Here is a 14,755-nt window from a genome sequence, read left to right as displayed (position 1 = left end):
CCCATATGCATGCTGCCTGCATTCCTCCTCCCTCCCATCTACCATCACCCATATGCATGCTGCCTGTATTCCCCCTCCCTCCCATCCACCATCACCCATATGCATGCTGCCTGTATTCCCCCTCCCTCCCACCCACCATCACCCATATGCATGCTGCCTGCATTCCTCCTCCCTCCCATCTACCATCACCCATATGCATGCTGCCTGTATTCCCCCTCCCTCCCATCCACCATCACCCATATGCATGCTGCCTGTATTCCTCCTCCCTCCCATCCACCATCACCCATATGCATGCTGCCTGTATTCCCCCTCCCTCCCATCCACCATCACCCATATGCATGCTGCCTGTATTCCCCCTCCCACCCACCATTACCCATATGCATGCTGCCTGTATTCCTCCTCCCTCCCATCCACCATCACCCATATGCATGCTGCCTGTATTCCCCCCCCCCCCCTCCCATCCACCATCACCCATATGCATGCTGCCTGTATTCCCCCCCCTCCCACCCACCATCACCCATATGCATGCTGCCTGTATCCCCCCCCCCCCCCTCCCATCCACCATCACCCATATGCATGCTGCCTGTATTCCCCCCCCCCCTCCCATCCACCATCACCCATATGCATGCTGCCTGTATTCCTCCTCCCTCCCATTCACCATCACCCATATGCATGCTGCCTGCATTCCCCCTCCCTCCCATCCACCATCACCCATATGCATGCTGCCTGTATTCCCCCTCCCTCCCATCCACCATCACCCATATGAATGCTGCCTGTATTCCCCCTTTCTCCCATCCACCATCACCCAAATGCATGCTGCCTGTATTCCTCCCCCCCCCCCTCTCACCCACCATCACCCAAATGCATGCTGCCTGTATTCCCCCTCCCTCCCATTCACCATCACCCATATGCATGCTGCCTGTATTCCCCCTCCCTCCCACCCACCATCACCCATATGCATGCTGCCTGTATTCCCCCTCCCTCCCACCCACCATCACCCATATGCATGCTGCCTGTATTCCTACCCCCCTCTCACCCACCATCACCCAACTGCATGCTGCCTGTATTCCCCCTCCCTCCCATCCACCATCACCCATATGCATGCTGCCTGTATTCCCCCTCCCTCCCATCCACCATCACCCATATGAATGCTGCCTGTATTCCCCCTCCCTCCCATCCACCATCACCCATATGCATGCTGCCTGCATTCCTCCTCCCTCCCATCCACCATCACCCATATGCATGCTGCCTGTATTCCCCCTTTCTCCCATCCACCATCACCCAAATGCATGCTGCCTGTATTCCTCCCCCCCCCCCCTCTCACCCACCATCACCCAAATGCATGCTGCCTGTATTCCCCCTCCCTCCCACCCACCATCACCCATATGCATGCTGCCTGTATTCCTCCCCCCCTCTCACCCACCATCACCCAACTGCATGCTGCCTGTATTCCCCCTCCCTCCCATCCACCATCACCCATATGCATGCTGCCTGCATTCTTCCTCCCTCCCATCCACCATCACCCATATGCATGCTGCCTGTATTCCCCCTCCCTCCCATCCACCATCACCCATATGAATGCTGCCTGTATTCCCCCTTTCTCCCATCCACCATCACCCAAATGCATGCTGCCTGTATTCCTCCCCCCCCCCCCTCTCACCCACCATCACCCATATGCATGCTGCCTGTATTCCCCCTCCCTCCCATTCACCATCACCCATATGTAAGCTGCCTGTATTCCCCCTCCCTCCCACCCACCATCACCCATATGCATGCTGCCTGTATTCCTCCCCCCCTCTCACCCACCATCACCCAACTGCATGCTGCCTGTATTCCCCCTCCCTCCCATTCACCATCACCCATATGCATGCTGCCTGTATTCCCCCTCCCTCTCACCCACCATCACTCAAAAGGGAGCCATCTGCCTGCATTTCCCCCCCACCCACCATCACCCATGGGAGCCATCTGCCTGTATTTCCCCCCCACCCACCATCACCCATGGGAGCAGTCTGCCTGTATTTCCCCCCTCCCTCCCACCCATCATCTAAAGGGAGCAGTCTGCTTCTATTTCCCCCCTCGCTCTATGTAATCCTATGCAGAGTGATGAGTGCAGCAGATGCCATTACTCACACCGACCTCTCTTCTCCCTTCACTCGTGCTGATCTCCATGCTTTAGCGTAGCTCCGTCTTCTGACATCGGGTGGCGGGGCTACGCACGGAGATCAGTGCGAGTGAAAGGAGGAGGACGGTGCGCCCGCTGATGGTGAGTGACAGCTTCTGCTGCGTGAATCACTCTGCATAGGATTACACAGCGCAAGGGGGGAAATACATGCAGACGGCTCCCTTTGGGTGATGGTGGGTGGGAGGGTGGGAGAAATTACAGCACTCTTGCTGTTGCAGCACAGCAAGGAGGAGGAGAGAGAATGCCCCCCCCATATCAGCTATAAGTAGGGAAAATTAGGACTGATTCGTGTATAAGGCGACCCCTCACTTTTATACAGTGAGTCAGTCCTAAATTTCTCAACTTATAGTCGAGTATATACAGTAGGTAGATATTTTTTAGTCTGTCACTCTGTCCTGTACAATATACACAGGAACACAACTTTTACCAATATGGTATACTACAATAAAAAGATGACTTACTTGTCCCTTCTATAAGCAACTCCTGGCCATGGCTTCCCAACAGAGTACGAGAAAGAAATGGCGCAAAATCCACGAAAATTTCCCTCAGGAGTGGGGCAGCCTTCTCCAGTGCATGCTCCAATCTCTCTGTAATGCTAAAAAAAAGGCAAAATGTTCAACTTACAGCCAAGGAAAGACAACTATTTTAAATAATAAATATAGAGTTTTGTTTTAAGAATTATATTATAAAAGATTGTATGTATTTTTTTAAAGCAATGAAATATTAAATGTAACAAATGGATATTAGAGAGTTTTTCCAAAGACCCACCTACTGGTTTCACCATCAAGCTTTTTAAGCACAAGAAATGCCTCATGTTGCTGCTCTGCAGTAAAGATAAGAGTGCTACAGAAAGAAGGACCTGGTTATCAGTCACAGAGACTAGGGACTTTGTCTTTGTAATATCATAAACCTTAGTAAACTAACATTAATACTGTCAGGTGGAAGTGGAGTGGCAGACCAAGCAGCAAATAAAATAAATAATTTGCTTTTTACTATACTGTAGATAGCTATAGTATAGTGGCTGGATAGTGTAAAGGTTAAGGGCTCTGCCTTTGACACGCCCAACCTGAGTTCCAATCTCGGCTCTTCCTGTTCAGTAAGCCTGCACCTATTTAGTAAGCAGTCCTTGGGCTAGGTTACCTAACACTGCTACTGAGCACACCCTAGTGGCTGCAGCTCAAGTGTTTTGAGTCCGCCAGGAGAAAACTGCAATATAAATTTTATTTGTCTTGTCTCTATAGGTTAGTACCTGATTAAGTTATTGCCTTTGGTAACCACCATTCGGCACCAGCCTTCCAAAGAACAATGTAGAGAAGTAGGATCGCTACAACCACCGATGCATGACCCAAAGGAGCAGGGATCATAAGTCTCAAAACGTACAGGCAAACAAAGATGTCCCGCTACACCTTGGATGGGTAAAAAACTTTCTCCAATTTTATTGGCACATCAGTAGAACAAAAAAGCCTTTTTTGTTCTACTGATGTGCCAATAAAATTGAAGGAAGTTTTTTACCCATCCAAGGTGTAGCGGGACATCTTTGTTTGCCTTCCAAAGAACACATTTAAGCTATGTACCGACATCATGATTTTCACGATAAAGAGCAAAGAGCGGTTGTTTATGCAATGTCGCGATGTGGGTACAGGCGCACAATCACGCGGTCACTTAGTATGGCGTGGCGATAACGACCTTCATGATCTATTGGATCTTGAAGATCCCCAACGACTCTGGGCAAAGTACAGCAATCCCTTGACTTCGGGTTTGCGCCCATTGTGTAATGTCACGTGCAGGAAGAGGAGTCCCTTAACGACCGCCGTAAAGGACCGGTCAGGTAGTGACGAGGGCTTTACTGTCATATCAGCTTGATCACAGATGCTCCAAGTCAGTTAAAGATTTACTGAGAGAATCTACCATACACCGGGTTGAGTCTTGGTTACAAAAGTGACATACAGCAGTCTTGGGAGGATCAGGAAACACAGATAAGCAGAACCTAAATCCGCTCTAAATAGCCAAGTCAAATGAATACCATTCCTACCTATAAACTACGGCCACATCTTATATACATAAAATTCCCTAGCTCAAGTATTAAAGGTCAACTGTACTGAGAGGTATAAGGAGGCTTCCATATTTTTTATTATTTTGAGCAATAACAGTTGCCTGGCTGCCCTGCTGGTCCATTTGGCTGCAGCAATGTCTGAATAACACCAGAAGCAAGCATGCACTTAATGTCAGATCTGACAAAAATGTCAGAAACACCTGATCTGCTGCATGCTTGTTCAGGGTCTATGGCTGAACATATTAGAGGCAGAGGATCAGCAGGCCTGACAGGCATCTGGTAGAGCTTAAATGGAAATAAATATGGCAGCCTCCATATCACTTTCACTACAGTTGACCTTTAAGCAGGCACACCCCCACTGTGGGTGTGTGAGAGCTTTCCATCACATTAGGCGCTTTCTATCAGCTTGTAGGATTACATGATGCTCCATACCAAACTGGGAGCTACCTGTACTGCGACTCCCAGAAACACTGAGATTGTTTATAGCTTCTCATGCCTGGGTGTCTAATACATCTGCTAGATTAAAAAATAAATGACCTTCCTGCTTCATTCCTGCTATAGGTGTGCTGTAAATTAGCAGTTATGGATATACATCTGACCACCATAAGTTGCATATTAAATGGAGTCTCCTAAATTAAAGGGGAACTGAAGAAAGAGGTATATGGAGGCTGTCATGCTTATTTCCTTTTAAAGAGAATCTGTATTGTTAAAATCGCACAAAAGTAAACATACCAGTGCGTTAGGGGACATCTATTACCCTCTGACACAATTTTGCCGCTCCTCGCCGCATTAAAAGTTGTTAAAAACAGTTTTAAAAAGTTTGTTTATAAACAAACAAAATGGCCACCAAAACAGGAAGTAGGTTGATGTACAGTTTGTCCACACATAGAAAATACATCCATACACAAGCAGGCTGTATACAGCCTTCCTTTTGAATCTCAAGAGATCATTTGTGTGTTTCTTTCCCCGTTCTCATGCACTGAAGTTTCAGGCTGCTTGTTTCTTCCTGCAAACAGCTTTGCCCTTGTCTGTAATTCTTCAGTATGTGAAAGCCCAGCCAGCTCAGAGGACGATTTATCCAGCTTGTAAAAGATAAGAGAGAAGCTGCTCTAATCCTAAATAATACACAGGCAGTGTGCATAGAGGGGCCTGGAAGGGGGAGTTCATAGCAGAACCACAACACTGAAGAACTTGGCAGCCTTCCAGACACAGGCCGACAAGTCTGACAGGGGAAAGATACATTGATTTATTACAGAGACAGTGATAGTATAAAGTGCAGTAAGCCAGAACACATTAGATTAGCTTTTTGAACTTGTAGGATGATAAAAAACAGGATGCAATTTTTGTTACGGAGTCTCTTTAAGCAATACCAGTTGCCTGGCAGCCCTGCTGATCCTCTGCCTCTAATACTATTAGCCATAGACCCTGAACAAGCATGCAGCAGATCAGGTGTTTCAGACTTTAAAGTCAGATCTGACAAGACTAGCTGCATGCTTGTTTCTGGTGTTATTCAGATACTACTGCAGAGAAATAGACCAGCAGGGCTGCCAGGCAACTGGTATTGATTAAAAGGAAATAAATGTGGCAGCCTCCGTATACCTCTTACTTCAGTTCCCCTTTAATGCATTATGGGTGACTTGCAAGGAACAATTTTAATTTCCAAGGTTATTTCTTCAGCACCCTTGCTACTAGAGGTTACTCTTTATGTAGAAATGACATTTTAGCAACATTTGATTATTGAGTTCCTTTCTCGTGCAACCTGCTATTTTGCCAATGTTCTGCTTCTTAATGCAGCTAATCCCAAAAAAAGGTATGCCTAATTGGGCCCATTTGGTATCCAAACTACCCTCATTTTCAGTACAAATCATCAGGGCCTTATATCAATGCTCACACGATTTTCCTCTCTATTTCCAGAGATCACATGACCTAGAGATCTGTTCACCATGCACAGATCTTCCCCTTCGGGAAGAAATGCCAAAAAACTTAAAGGAAACCTGAGACACTAAAAGAAAAAAATACACACACACACACACACACATATAGATACATACATACATACATATATATGCATACATACTTAGGTTTCCCTTCAGTCCCCTTTCAGGCTGATTGGGTCTCTCGCCGTGCACCCAGATCCTCGGCTAAGCATCCCGGTAATTACTCCGGTTACAGCAGAACGCTCCTGACTGCCAAACTGCGCCTGTGCCAACTGGTGTATTTACCAAATTATAAATGATCGGCGCAGAGTCCAAAAGCTGAAGACAAGTCTTCAACAAAGAATAAGAGCAGGCAAATCTCCACCACAATAAATATTGGGGTCACGGCACAGCTCTGCATTCATGGATACCCAAAAAAGGAAAGAGGCTTCCAGCAGTAAAGGGCAGTATAAAGGTGCCGCCTGTCTCCTTCCCGACCGGTTTCGCAAACTAGCGTCATCAATCCCCTGCTTTGTAAAGCGCTGCGGAATATGTTAGTGCTATATAAATAAATAATAATAATAATTATAATAACAACAACAACTTTCTCAGGGTTCCCATTGCATGGGCCCTGTATGTAAGTTTTGTTTTTATGCTATTTTTTATGCTGTTTTTACTATGAAAACTCTATATTAAACGGTTTACATTTAGAGTTGCCGCTTGTTTGTTTTTTATGATGGTTACTGATATCCATTCGTGAGAGGAATCATTGCTGAATTGGTGGATCCTGGACAGACTGTTGTTTCCTGATGTCCTACCAAACCATTGATACAACCTTATAATGTGGGTTGTCACCAGCTGGTAAGCCCCTTTCCTTTTTTTGGGTATCCATGAATGCAGAGCTGTGCCGTGACCCCAATATTTATTGTGGTGGAGATTTGCATGCTCTTATTCTTTGTTGAAGACTCGTCTTCTGTTTTTGGACTCTGCGCTTATCATTTATAATTTACCAGTTTGTGAACTCTGGACATTGTTCCTCAGCAGCGGCCACTTTGTTTCCTTGGCGCTGATACACATATGCAAACTGGCGTATTTACCAGGATACCTGGGAGAATGCGAGGGACTGCTCAGCCTGAATAGAACTGGTGGTAGCCCCAGGTATGTATAATTTTTTTTTTGTGTCTGAGGTAAACTTTAAACATACACACACAAAGCCTTATGTATAGCGCCATTAAAAAGTCAATGCATTCTAATCCATTCTAGGTGTGTACATACACACAAATATTGGCCTTTACAGAAAACAGGACTTGATTTGAACCAGCTACCTCAGCTAAGAATATTTTAGCATGTGTATAAGCCCTAACTAAGCGTTGATGGTCAGCGAAGTGCTCTGCAGTGCGTCTCAGGCCTAAGTGTCTATTAGATCTTGTGGCAGAACTAACCTCATGTGAGAAGCAGAATCTTCTGGAACGCTGGCAACAGTCTGGACGGATGGCAGCTTTGTATTCGAGGATCCACTGGCTACAAAATACAGAAAATACAGACAATTCGTGTATTGCAACAATTGAAAAGTATTAACATATGCTACATTCACACAAAAGGGAAACTTGAACTTTGCAAAAAAAAAGTGAAAGGCAACTGCTTACACAGATTAACATAATTTGCACCTTATATCAGAGATAAACTGATGGTGAGAAAAAGGTCACGGCATTCCCAAATTGGCAGGCGGAAAGGAAGGTGAACAAGCAAACATGGTTATATGCACCCAAGACTATTGGCAGCAAAGGCTAGTCCATCTGATTCAACCCCACAAAAAAGATAATGTAGCATAAGCTGTTGAAAGAAACTTCTAACCATGAGCCCTGTCCACAGCCAAAAATACCGAAATGGGCAGGTAACTGTCTGAACTGGACCATGGAAGAAGGTGGCAGAGTCTTAATCCTCACTTTCTCATAGGCCCCCAAAGTCCATGAACCAAGCATCTTGGGGATGTGATGGAAACACAGGTACAATTCATAAAGGCCTCATCTCCCAACTTACAAGATTACAAGTATAGGCTTCTAAATTCTTGGTGCCAAATAACATAGGACACCTTAAAGCAAACTATTTTACAAAATATATAAAATGAACCTCCACCTAAGGGAGGCATTGCTTACCTTCTAGCGCCTGCTCCCTAACATCTGTCTATATGCACTCCTCCATCTTTAGGCAGATATGCAGCTGCAGCTGTTTGAAGTGCCCGTTCTAGATGATGCAATGCATACCATGAAATGTAGTCCTTCAATGTGAGTACATCTCCCAACCCCGAGATGTACTCATATTGATGAACTTCCTCTCCTAGGATGCACTGCAGCAGTCATGGATGCACGAAAGCATTGCAAGAGTTTGAAACTGCTGCACCTGAAGGAGAACTGCATGAACATGGGGGAGCTAGAAAGCAGACCCCCAAAGGTAAGGTAACACCATTAACCCACCTATGGCCTACTATTTACGAAAATCCCTCAGAGGGAGGTTTTATATAGATTTTTCAAATTAGGTGCGTATTGCTTTAAAAAGTCTTGTGGAGTCCATGCCTCCATAGCTCAGAGATGTTCTGCAAGCATAAGTGGGACCTACTCAATATTAAAGGTAATCTCAAGTAAAAAAAAAAAAAAGTAACTTATCTGGTGCTTCTTCCAGCCCCCTGGACTCCTGCTGTGCCCACGACGCCCTTCCAATCTCCTCCGGGCAGCGGCAGCGAACCCCGCAAAGCTGGGCTGTCGCAGCCAATCGGCTCGATCCACGTGTACCTTGGTTGCGTTCACGTGGCCGGGAGCGTTCTGCGCATGAGCAGTAGCGAATCGCTCTCGGCCATAGGAGCGCAACCAGGGTGCACGTGGCTCAGGGCTGTGCATGCGCAGAACCTGCCAGCTTGCGGTGACAAGCCCAGCTTAGCGGGGGTCGCCGCCCCTGCCCCGAGGGGATCAGGATGAAGTCGTGAGCACGGTAGGAGGTAAGAGTCCCAGTGGGTTGGAAGGCGCCCCAGGTAAATGTATTTTTTTTTAAACTTAAAAGCGGATCCAAGATGAAAAACTAACTATAACAAGTAACTTGTCTATATATCTTATCTAAAGTTTAGCATCAGAAAAGAAAAACAGTTGAATCAGGCACTGCAGTAATAACTGATTTAATGGTGCTTCAGATTGTGAATAAAATCACCATTGCTGTATCAAAAATTGTGACATTCAAAAAGGTAGGTACAAAACATCTGTAGAAAAATCGTCACGTGCAAACATCTTGTGCATTCAAACAGTTGCAAGAGGAGAGTGTCCTACCATATCAAAGGTGGCAGTGGTGGGTGCAGGGCAAAAACGCCCTGGTGTTTCTTTAACAGTTTCACAGCAGTTTTCCCCTTATGCTGTGCAAAGCATGATGGGATTTCTGATTATGTGGTTCTCGCTCTGCTGTTTTGGTGCAATTTTTTTTACAAGAATTAGGTATGTGCAGGTTTACACAGTACACTTTGAGGGGTCGTATGCGACCCACATGGCTAATTTACATATTGTTGACCTGGTCGGTCAGCCTATCACCAGTAGGGGGGGCGTGACATTAACTTGTCAGCCGTGCGGGGGTGCGAGCATGCCTTTAGGCGGACGCTGTAGGCGTTCTGCTTATTGGCTGTGCCGCACGTGACCGTTTGACGTTGCAGGCCCCCTTCCCTGTTGGCCGTGCGAGCATGCCTTTAGGCGGACGCTGTAGGCGTTCCGCTGATTGGCTATGCCACACACGTGACAGTTTAACTTCCATATAGCGGACGCTGTAGGCCCCCTTCCGATTGGCTACAAGTGTCATGTGACTCGGATGGTCCGGGTCACGTGATTTAGGTGAGGTTATTAAATCGGTTTGTATGGGAACTGCGCCTTCTGATTGGCCAGCAGGGTTTTTTAGCCTGGGGATTTTGATGGGCTGCCCGTAGAGGATACAATCGGTATCTTGCTGGTGATTGGTGGACTGCGGGTAGGTGCTTCTAATGGATGTTTTATTTTTCAATCCATTATAGGAAGTCCCTGAGCGGACGTAGTAGGCAGGTGTGTGATTGAACACCATGATCCTATGGATGTATATGCACCTCTTGCGTGTTTGAATATTCGGAGGGGTATTTTGGTGAATGTCCTTGAACGATTAGCTAGTATACTATACATGGTTATGATTTTAGTGATGTACTGTGTAGGTATAACCTCATTCTGCACTTCCTGTTTCTGATTGGTGGAACTGAATGATGAATATGCATGTATGTAAATTATGTAGTGCTCTATGTGGTCCTCATTTTAGCTTTAAATAGATGTGTAATGTGACTGGATTACTAGTTTGGGCTGATCTTGATTTGAGAAAGGGCCTGTAATGGCCCGAAACGCCTGTGCGTCATCATTTGATACAGACCCAGACATGTTTTTGTAATTTTATATGATGTTTTAATGGAGCTGAAATAAAGGAACTTTTTAGATGGTGCTTATCGTATGGAGTGGATTGCAACACAAATAGTTATGGCAGACATATTAAAAAGAGCACAATTCAACAAAAATTGCATAATGGGGAAGAAAATTGTATTTTTTAGTAAGCTGGAGGCTAAAAACAAGAATTTGCTTTGCAATGTGAGATAAAGTTGATTTTTGTATCTCCACAGCCCTGATTATATCTACAAATGCACATGTGGATAATAAGTACAGTAGCCACTTCAAACATGTGGAATCAAACTGACTTATCTCCCTCTTATCCTTTCACTGATAAACTGGCTCCTTCAAACTGACAGTTTTACAGACACGCAGAAGAACATAAAAGAAAATGCAAATAGATCATCTGTCTAGCACCCTTCTCTGCACAGCTTGCTGAACATTCACAGTCCCCAAGGCTCTAGACAAATAATGTCTTTTGCAGTAAAGTATCATTTAAGTCCTTTTCTCTTTCCTGCCAGCTCATAAAAAGAGTTCATGTATTTTTATTTACTATGAGTAGTTTCAGGTTTCATCCATTAAAAACACATTTTCTGTCTGTTTTTTTTTTCATAGCTTAAATGCAAAAATGCACAGAACTAAATGCATGAATACAAGAAAGCTTCAGTTCTCTGAAAATTGAGTTCTAAAGGTACGGATGTGCCAAACAAATACGCACTTTCATTGCTGCTCACTTTAACTAGCCCCTGGCAAACTCTGCAAGGACGATACGTTAGATTTTTGGTGTGCCTTTTTAAGTTGTAGTATGCCTTCAGACCACTACACATTAGTAGATGAGGCCTTCAGATTTAACTGATATCAACAATTTACTTGGATACCCCTAAGCACACGCTATACTACATCAGATGACAGCAGACATCAAATGCAATTTTAATCTGACCATTGGTGCTGCTAGCACTGTTCAATGTAGGGGGAAGAAAAAAAAAAAAAAAAAAAACAGGAAATGCTTGCTTCTCCCACCAATGTCAGTAAAACAATAAAATAATTGAACACTGATCAGAAGGACCAAAGTTTTAAATACATCATCAGATTCAATGCTCTTATCGAATGAAAAGTCTAATCTATTGAAAATGTCTAATAGTTTATGGTAGGCACGGAATTACATTTTAAAGAATACCTGATCCAAGGCAAAGCTACCTATGGGAAGCACAGAGATATGTTCAGGTTGGATCCACATACCTCTGTGCCTTGTCCATTTCCTCACCTCATTCTCCCTGGTCCCAGCAATCACCTAGTGAAAAATTAGACTTTTGGCTAAAGTCAAATTTTCAGACAAGAAGAGTCATGCTTGCTGTGTTGTTCCCTCCCATCTTCCCTCCATTCCCTTCTTAAAGAAAACCGAAAATTTAAAAAAAAAAATGTTTAACTTATCTGGGGCTTCTACCAGCCCCCTGCAGCCGTATTGTGCCCGTCAGGGAACGATCCTCCAGTGCCCCGCAGTGGCTGAGTTTCTTTCCTGACCCCTCAGTCAGTTGATGGCCACTGTACCTGCGTGCACGTCTTCTATTATGCTCCCATCACCAGGAGCGTCCTGCGCATACGCAGTACAAGAAAATCTCATTTGGTCAAGGATTTTCAACTGTCATTTTTCTGAGAGAACGGGCTATTGTTAACCTTGTTTTCAGCAAGATACAGTTTTTCTTTAAATCAGTCCTGGGACAGCTTTCAAACAACTCATTTTTCGACTGACACGGGTAAACCAGTTACCGGGGCTGATTGCGGCTGAAAAGCATACCGCGGGACAACAGTGAGGGCCTCCCACGTGCTTATGGCGCTGGAGGAAGCCCCAGGTACGTATTAACTCTATTTTAGGTCTCTGGTTTCGTTTAAGAGAAGTTGGTAAGGGTGCACAAAATGCAGTTGCCCCCTTAGTACATACTGCATTCAGTTTGGCAAGGTGTGCATTAACCTCTGCTAAATATTCCCAGCATGAGCCAGACAGGAAGTTTGAAAACTTGAATGAGTCCAGGAAATTATTCTGAAGCACAAAAAGACAAAAAAAAAGTAAAAACTAAAAAAGTGAACACTGTTTCCTTCTGTTTAGTTAAAGCACTCTCCTTTCATTTCTCTGACTTTTACAGAGGTCCAGAGTAATATTCACTGTGCATTATCTTGTGCTTACGTTCCAAATTATTCCTTTGTACAGCAGTGAATTTGAAGCTTGGCCTCCCAAGTCAACCCGCCCCACCAATGTTTTTCTATACAAAGTTACAAACTACTGTATTAAGAATGTCATGTGACCCCATTTGCTTACAGTTGGAAGACTTTCACTTTCCCCAACAGACAAATGTAAATTTAATTTTGAACCTTATAAAGTAACCAAGCAACACAGGGTGACCCAAAACCACACGTAAAGTATAGGGGGCTAAAAGAGACCGAAAAGCCCGCCTACTAAAAAAAAGCAATGCTTAGTGTGATTTGCCTTCTTAAAACAGAAGGCATTTGTGAAAATTCAGCTTTAAGTGACTACCTGTAGTTACCTACAATGCACAGCTACAGCTGAGCATAAAGAGATAATTTGCATATTCAGTAGCAGTGCATTGTGGGGAGCCACAGATATTCACTTTGAACCATTAGGAAGCAATCCTACTGTATGGTCTAACAGAATGCTCCAAAAATATAAGCACCACTTGTAAACACAGGCTAGTTGGCTTCTGGGACTTGCACAGCCCTTTACCCCGCAATACAGATGCCTTTATATAATATGCACAGAAGAACTGGCAAATAACATTTCTTGCCAGGATATAAAAGGAAAAGGTTAAACGAGAGAAGTTGCTGAAAAGCCAGTAAGGTCACGCAACCGGTCATGCAAACCGTCATATACTTATTCTGTTCATGCAAAACTCTGAGTCTGAGATCTGTTCCTGAACAGAATGGAATGTTTTCTTTGGACTAAACCAGCATTAAAATAAATGAACTTTGTTATGATCATTGTAACCATTAATATAATTGTGTTTTCTCTGCTGTTTAGATGAATGAACATGTTTGATCTTAAAATGTATCTTAAACATTTTCATAATATACCTCATTTGGATTCTTCTACAAAGCTTTTCTCATCATAGTGTTATGATCACACAACAATGTAGTATTTATGTTACAATTATACCAAGCTATTAGCCTAATTTTGCCTGGATTCTTTAGTCTGACCACCCTGACCACAGTCTATCAGATTATATTAAAGTGACAGAGCTAATAAGAGGCTCTGGACGTTACACAGATAGCAGTTACATTATATGGGTTTGTACGCATAGCTACAAAAATCACTTACAGTGGGATTCTGATTTCTAATGCATGATTAAAGTATGGCTCAGTTTAGCAAACACATATAGCAGACATTTTATGAGACCATAAAATGGCATAATTGAGAGATCTACTGTTTAAGGTGCTAGACCAGATGAAATATCTATCTGCCCAATACACAATAGTTAACTTAGGCATAGATTTGCAGCAGGACAAGTAATTTTTGTTTACAGTACATGTAAAGGGTGTGCAAGAATCTGAATTGAGAAACAACTTAAAGAGACTCTGTAGAAAGTGAGATCCGCACAATGTCGGTAGAAACAGTAGTCAATTGAGTAGGATGGGTTATTTCAATTTATGGAACAAGAATTGAGTGTTTTCAATTATGTGTTTGATCGACCTTTAACTTTTCAGCAGCCATATATAGTAAGACTGTTGCTGCAGGGCCACATTTTTTTCTGCCGCTAGGGAAGTGTGCCTTCCCCAGATTGGCAGGCTATGTACAGTGTGGGTGCAGGGAGCTTTCATAGTTACTTGTCCGGATTCAGAATCGGCTTTCTCCTCTTCCTCTCCCAACGGGGGACATACTCTTCTGACTTCCAATCACGTTATTACATGTGATCGGGGCTCAGAAAATAGTGGCAGCGGAGCAGCGCCACCCGGTGGTGGAAGAGGTGTGATGGAAGAGACTATACATCTATCTATATCTATATAGAAGAGGAAAACAAATACTGGCTTGACTTAAAGGGAACCTGAAGTGAGTAAAAATATTTAAACACATGACGTAGCTGCAAATGAAGATTACATACTAACCTCACCATCAGTTACTCTCAGAAGCTCACCATTTTCTTCTTACAGTGATCCCTTCAAGTTC

At 44.1% G+C, this 14,755-nt stretch overlaps 1 protein-coding gene across 2 annotated transcripts in view; it reads right to left on the bottom strand.

The window, feature by feature from the left end:
* The window catches only part of LRBA (LPS responsive beige-like anchor protein), a 677,685-nt gene that overhangs the window by 597,636 nt on the left and 65,294 nt on the right, over positions 1 to 14,755 (bottom strand). For both annotated transcript variants that reach the window (XM_068279131.1, XM_068279139.1), the window contains exons 13-14: positions 7,594 to 7,672; positions 2,644 to 2,777 (exon numbers count right to left, since the gene is read on the bottom strand). In XM_068279131.1, coding sequence (XP_068135232.1) covers positions 2,644 to 2,777; positions 7,594 to 7,672 — 213 coding nt within the window. The remainder of the gene's footprint in view (positions 1 to 2,643; positions 2,778 to 7,593; positions 7,673 to 14,755) is intronic.

Source organism: Hyperolius riggenbachi, chromosome 1 (assembly GCF_040937935.1).
Source record: "Hyperolius riggenbachi isolate aHypRig1 chromosome 1, aHypRig1.pri, whole genome shotgun sequence".
NCBI lineage: Eukaryota > Metazoa > Chordata > Amphibia > Anura > Hyperoliidae > Hyperolius > Hyperolius riggenbachi.
This window is presented reverse-complemented; position numbering and strand designations above follow the sequence as displayed.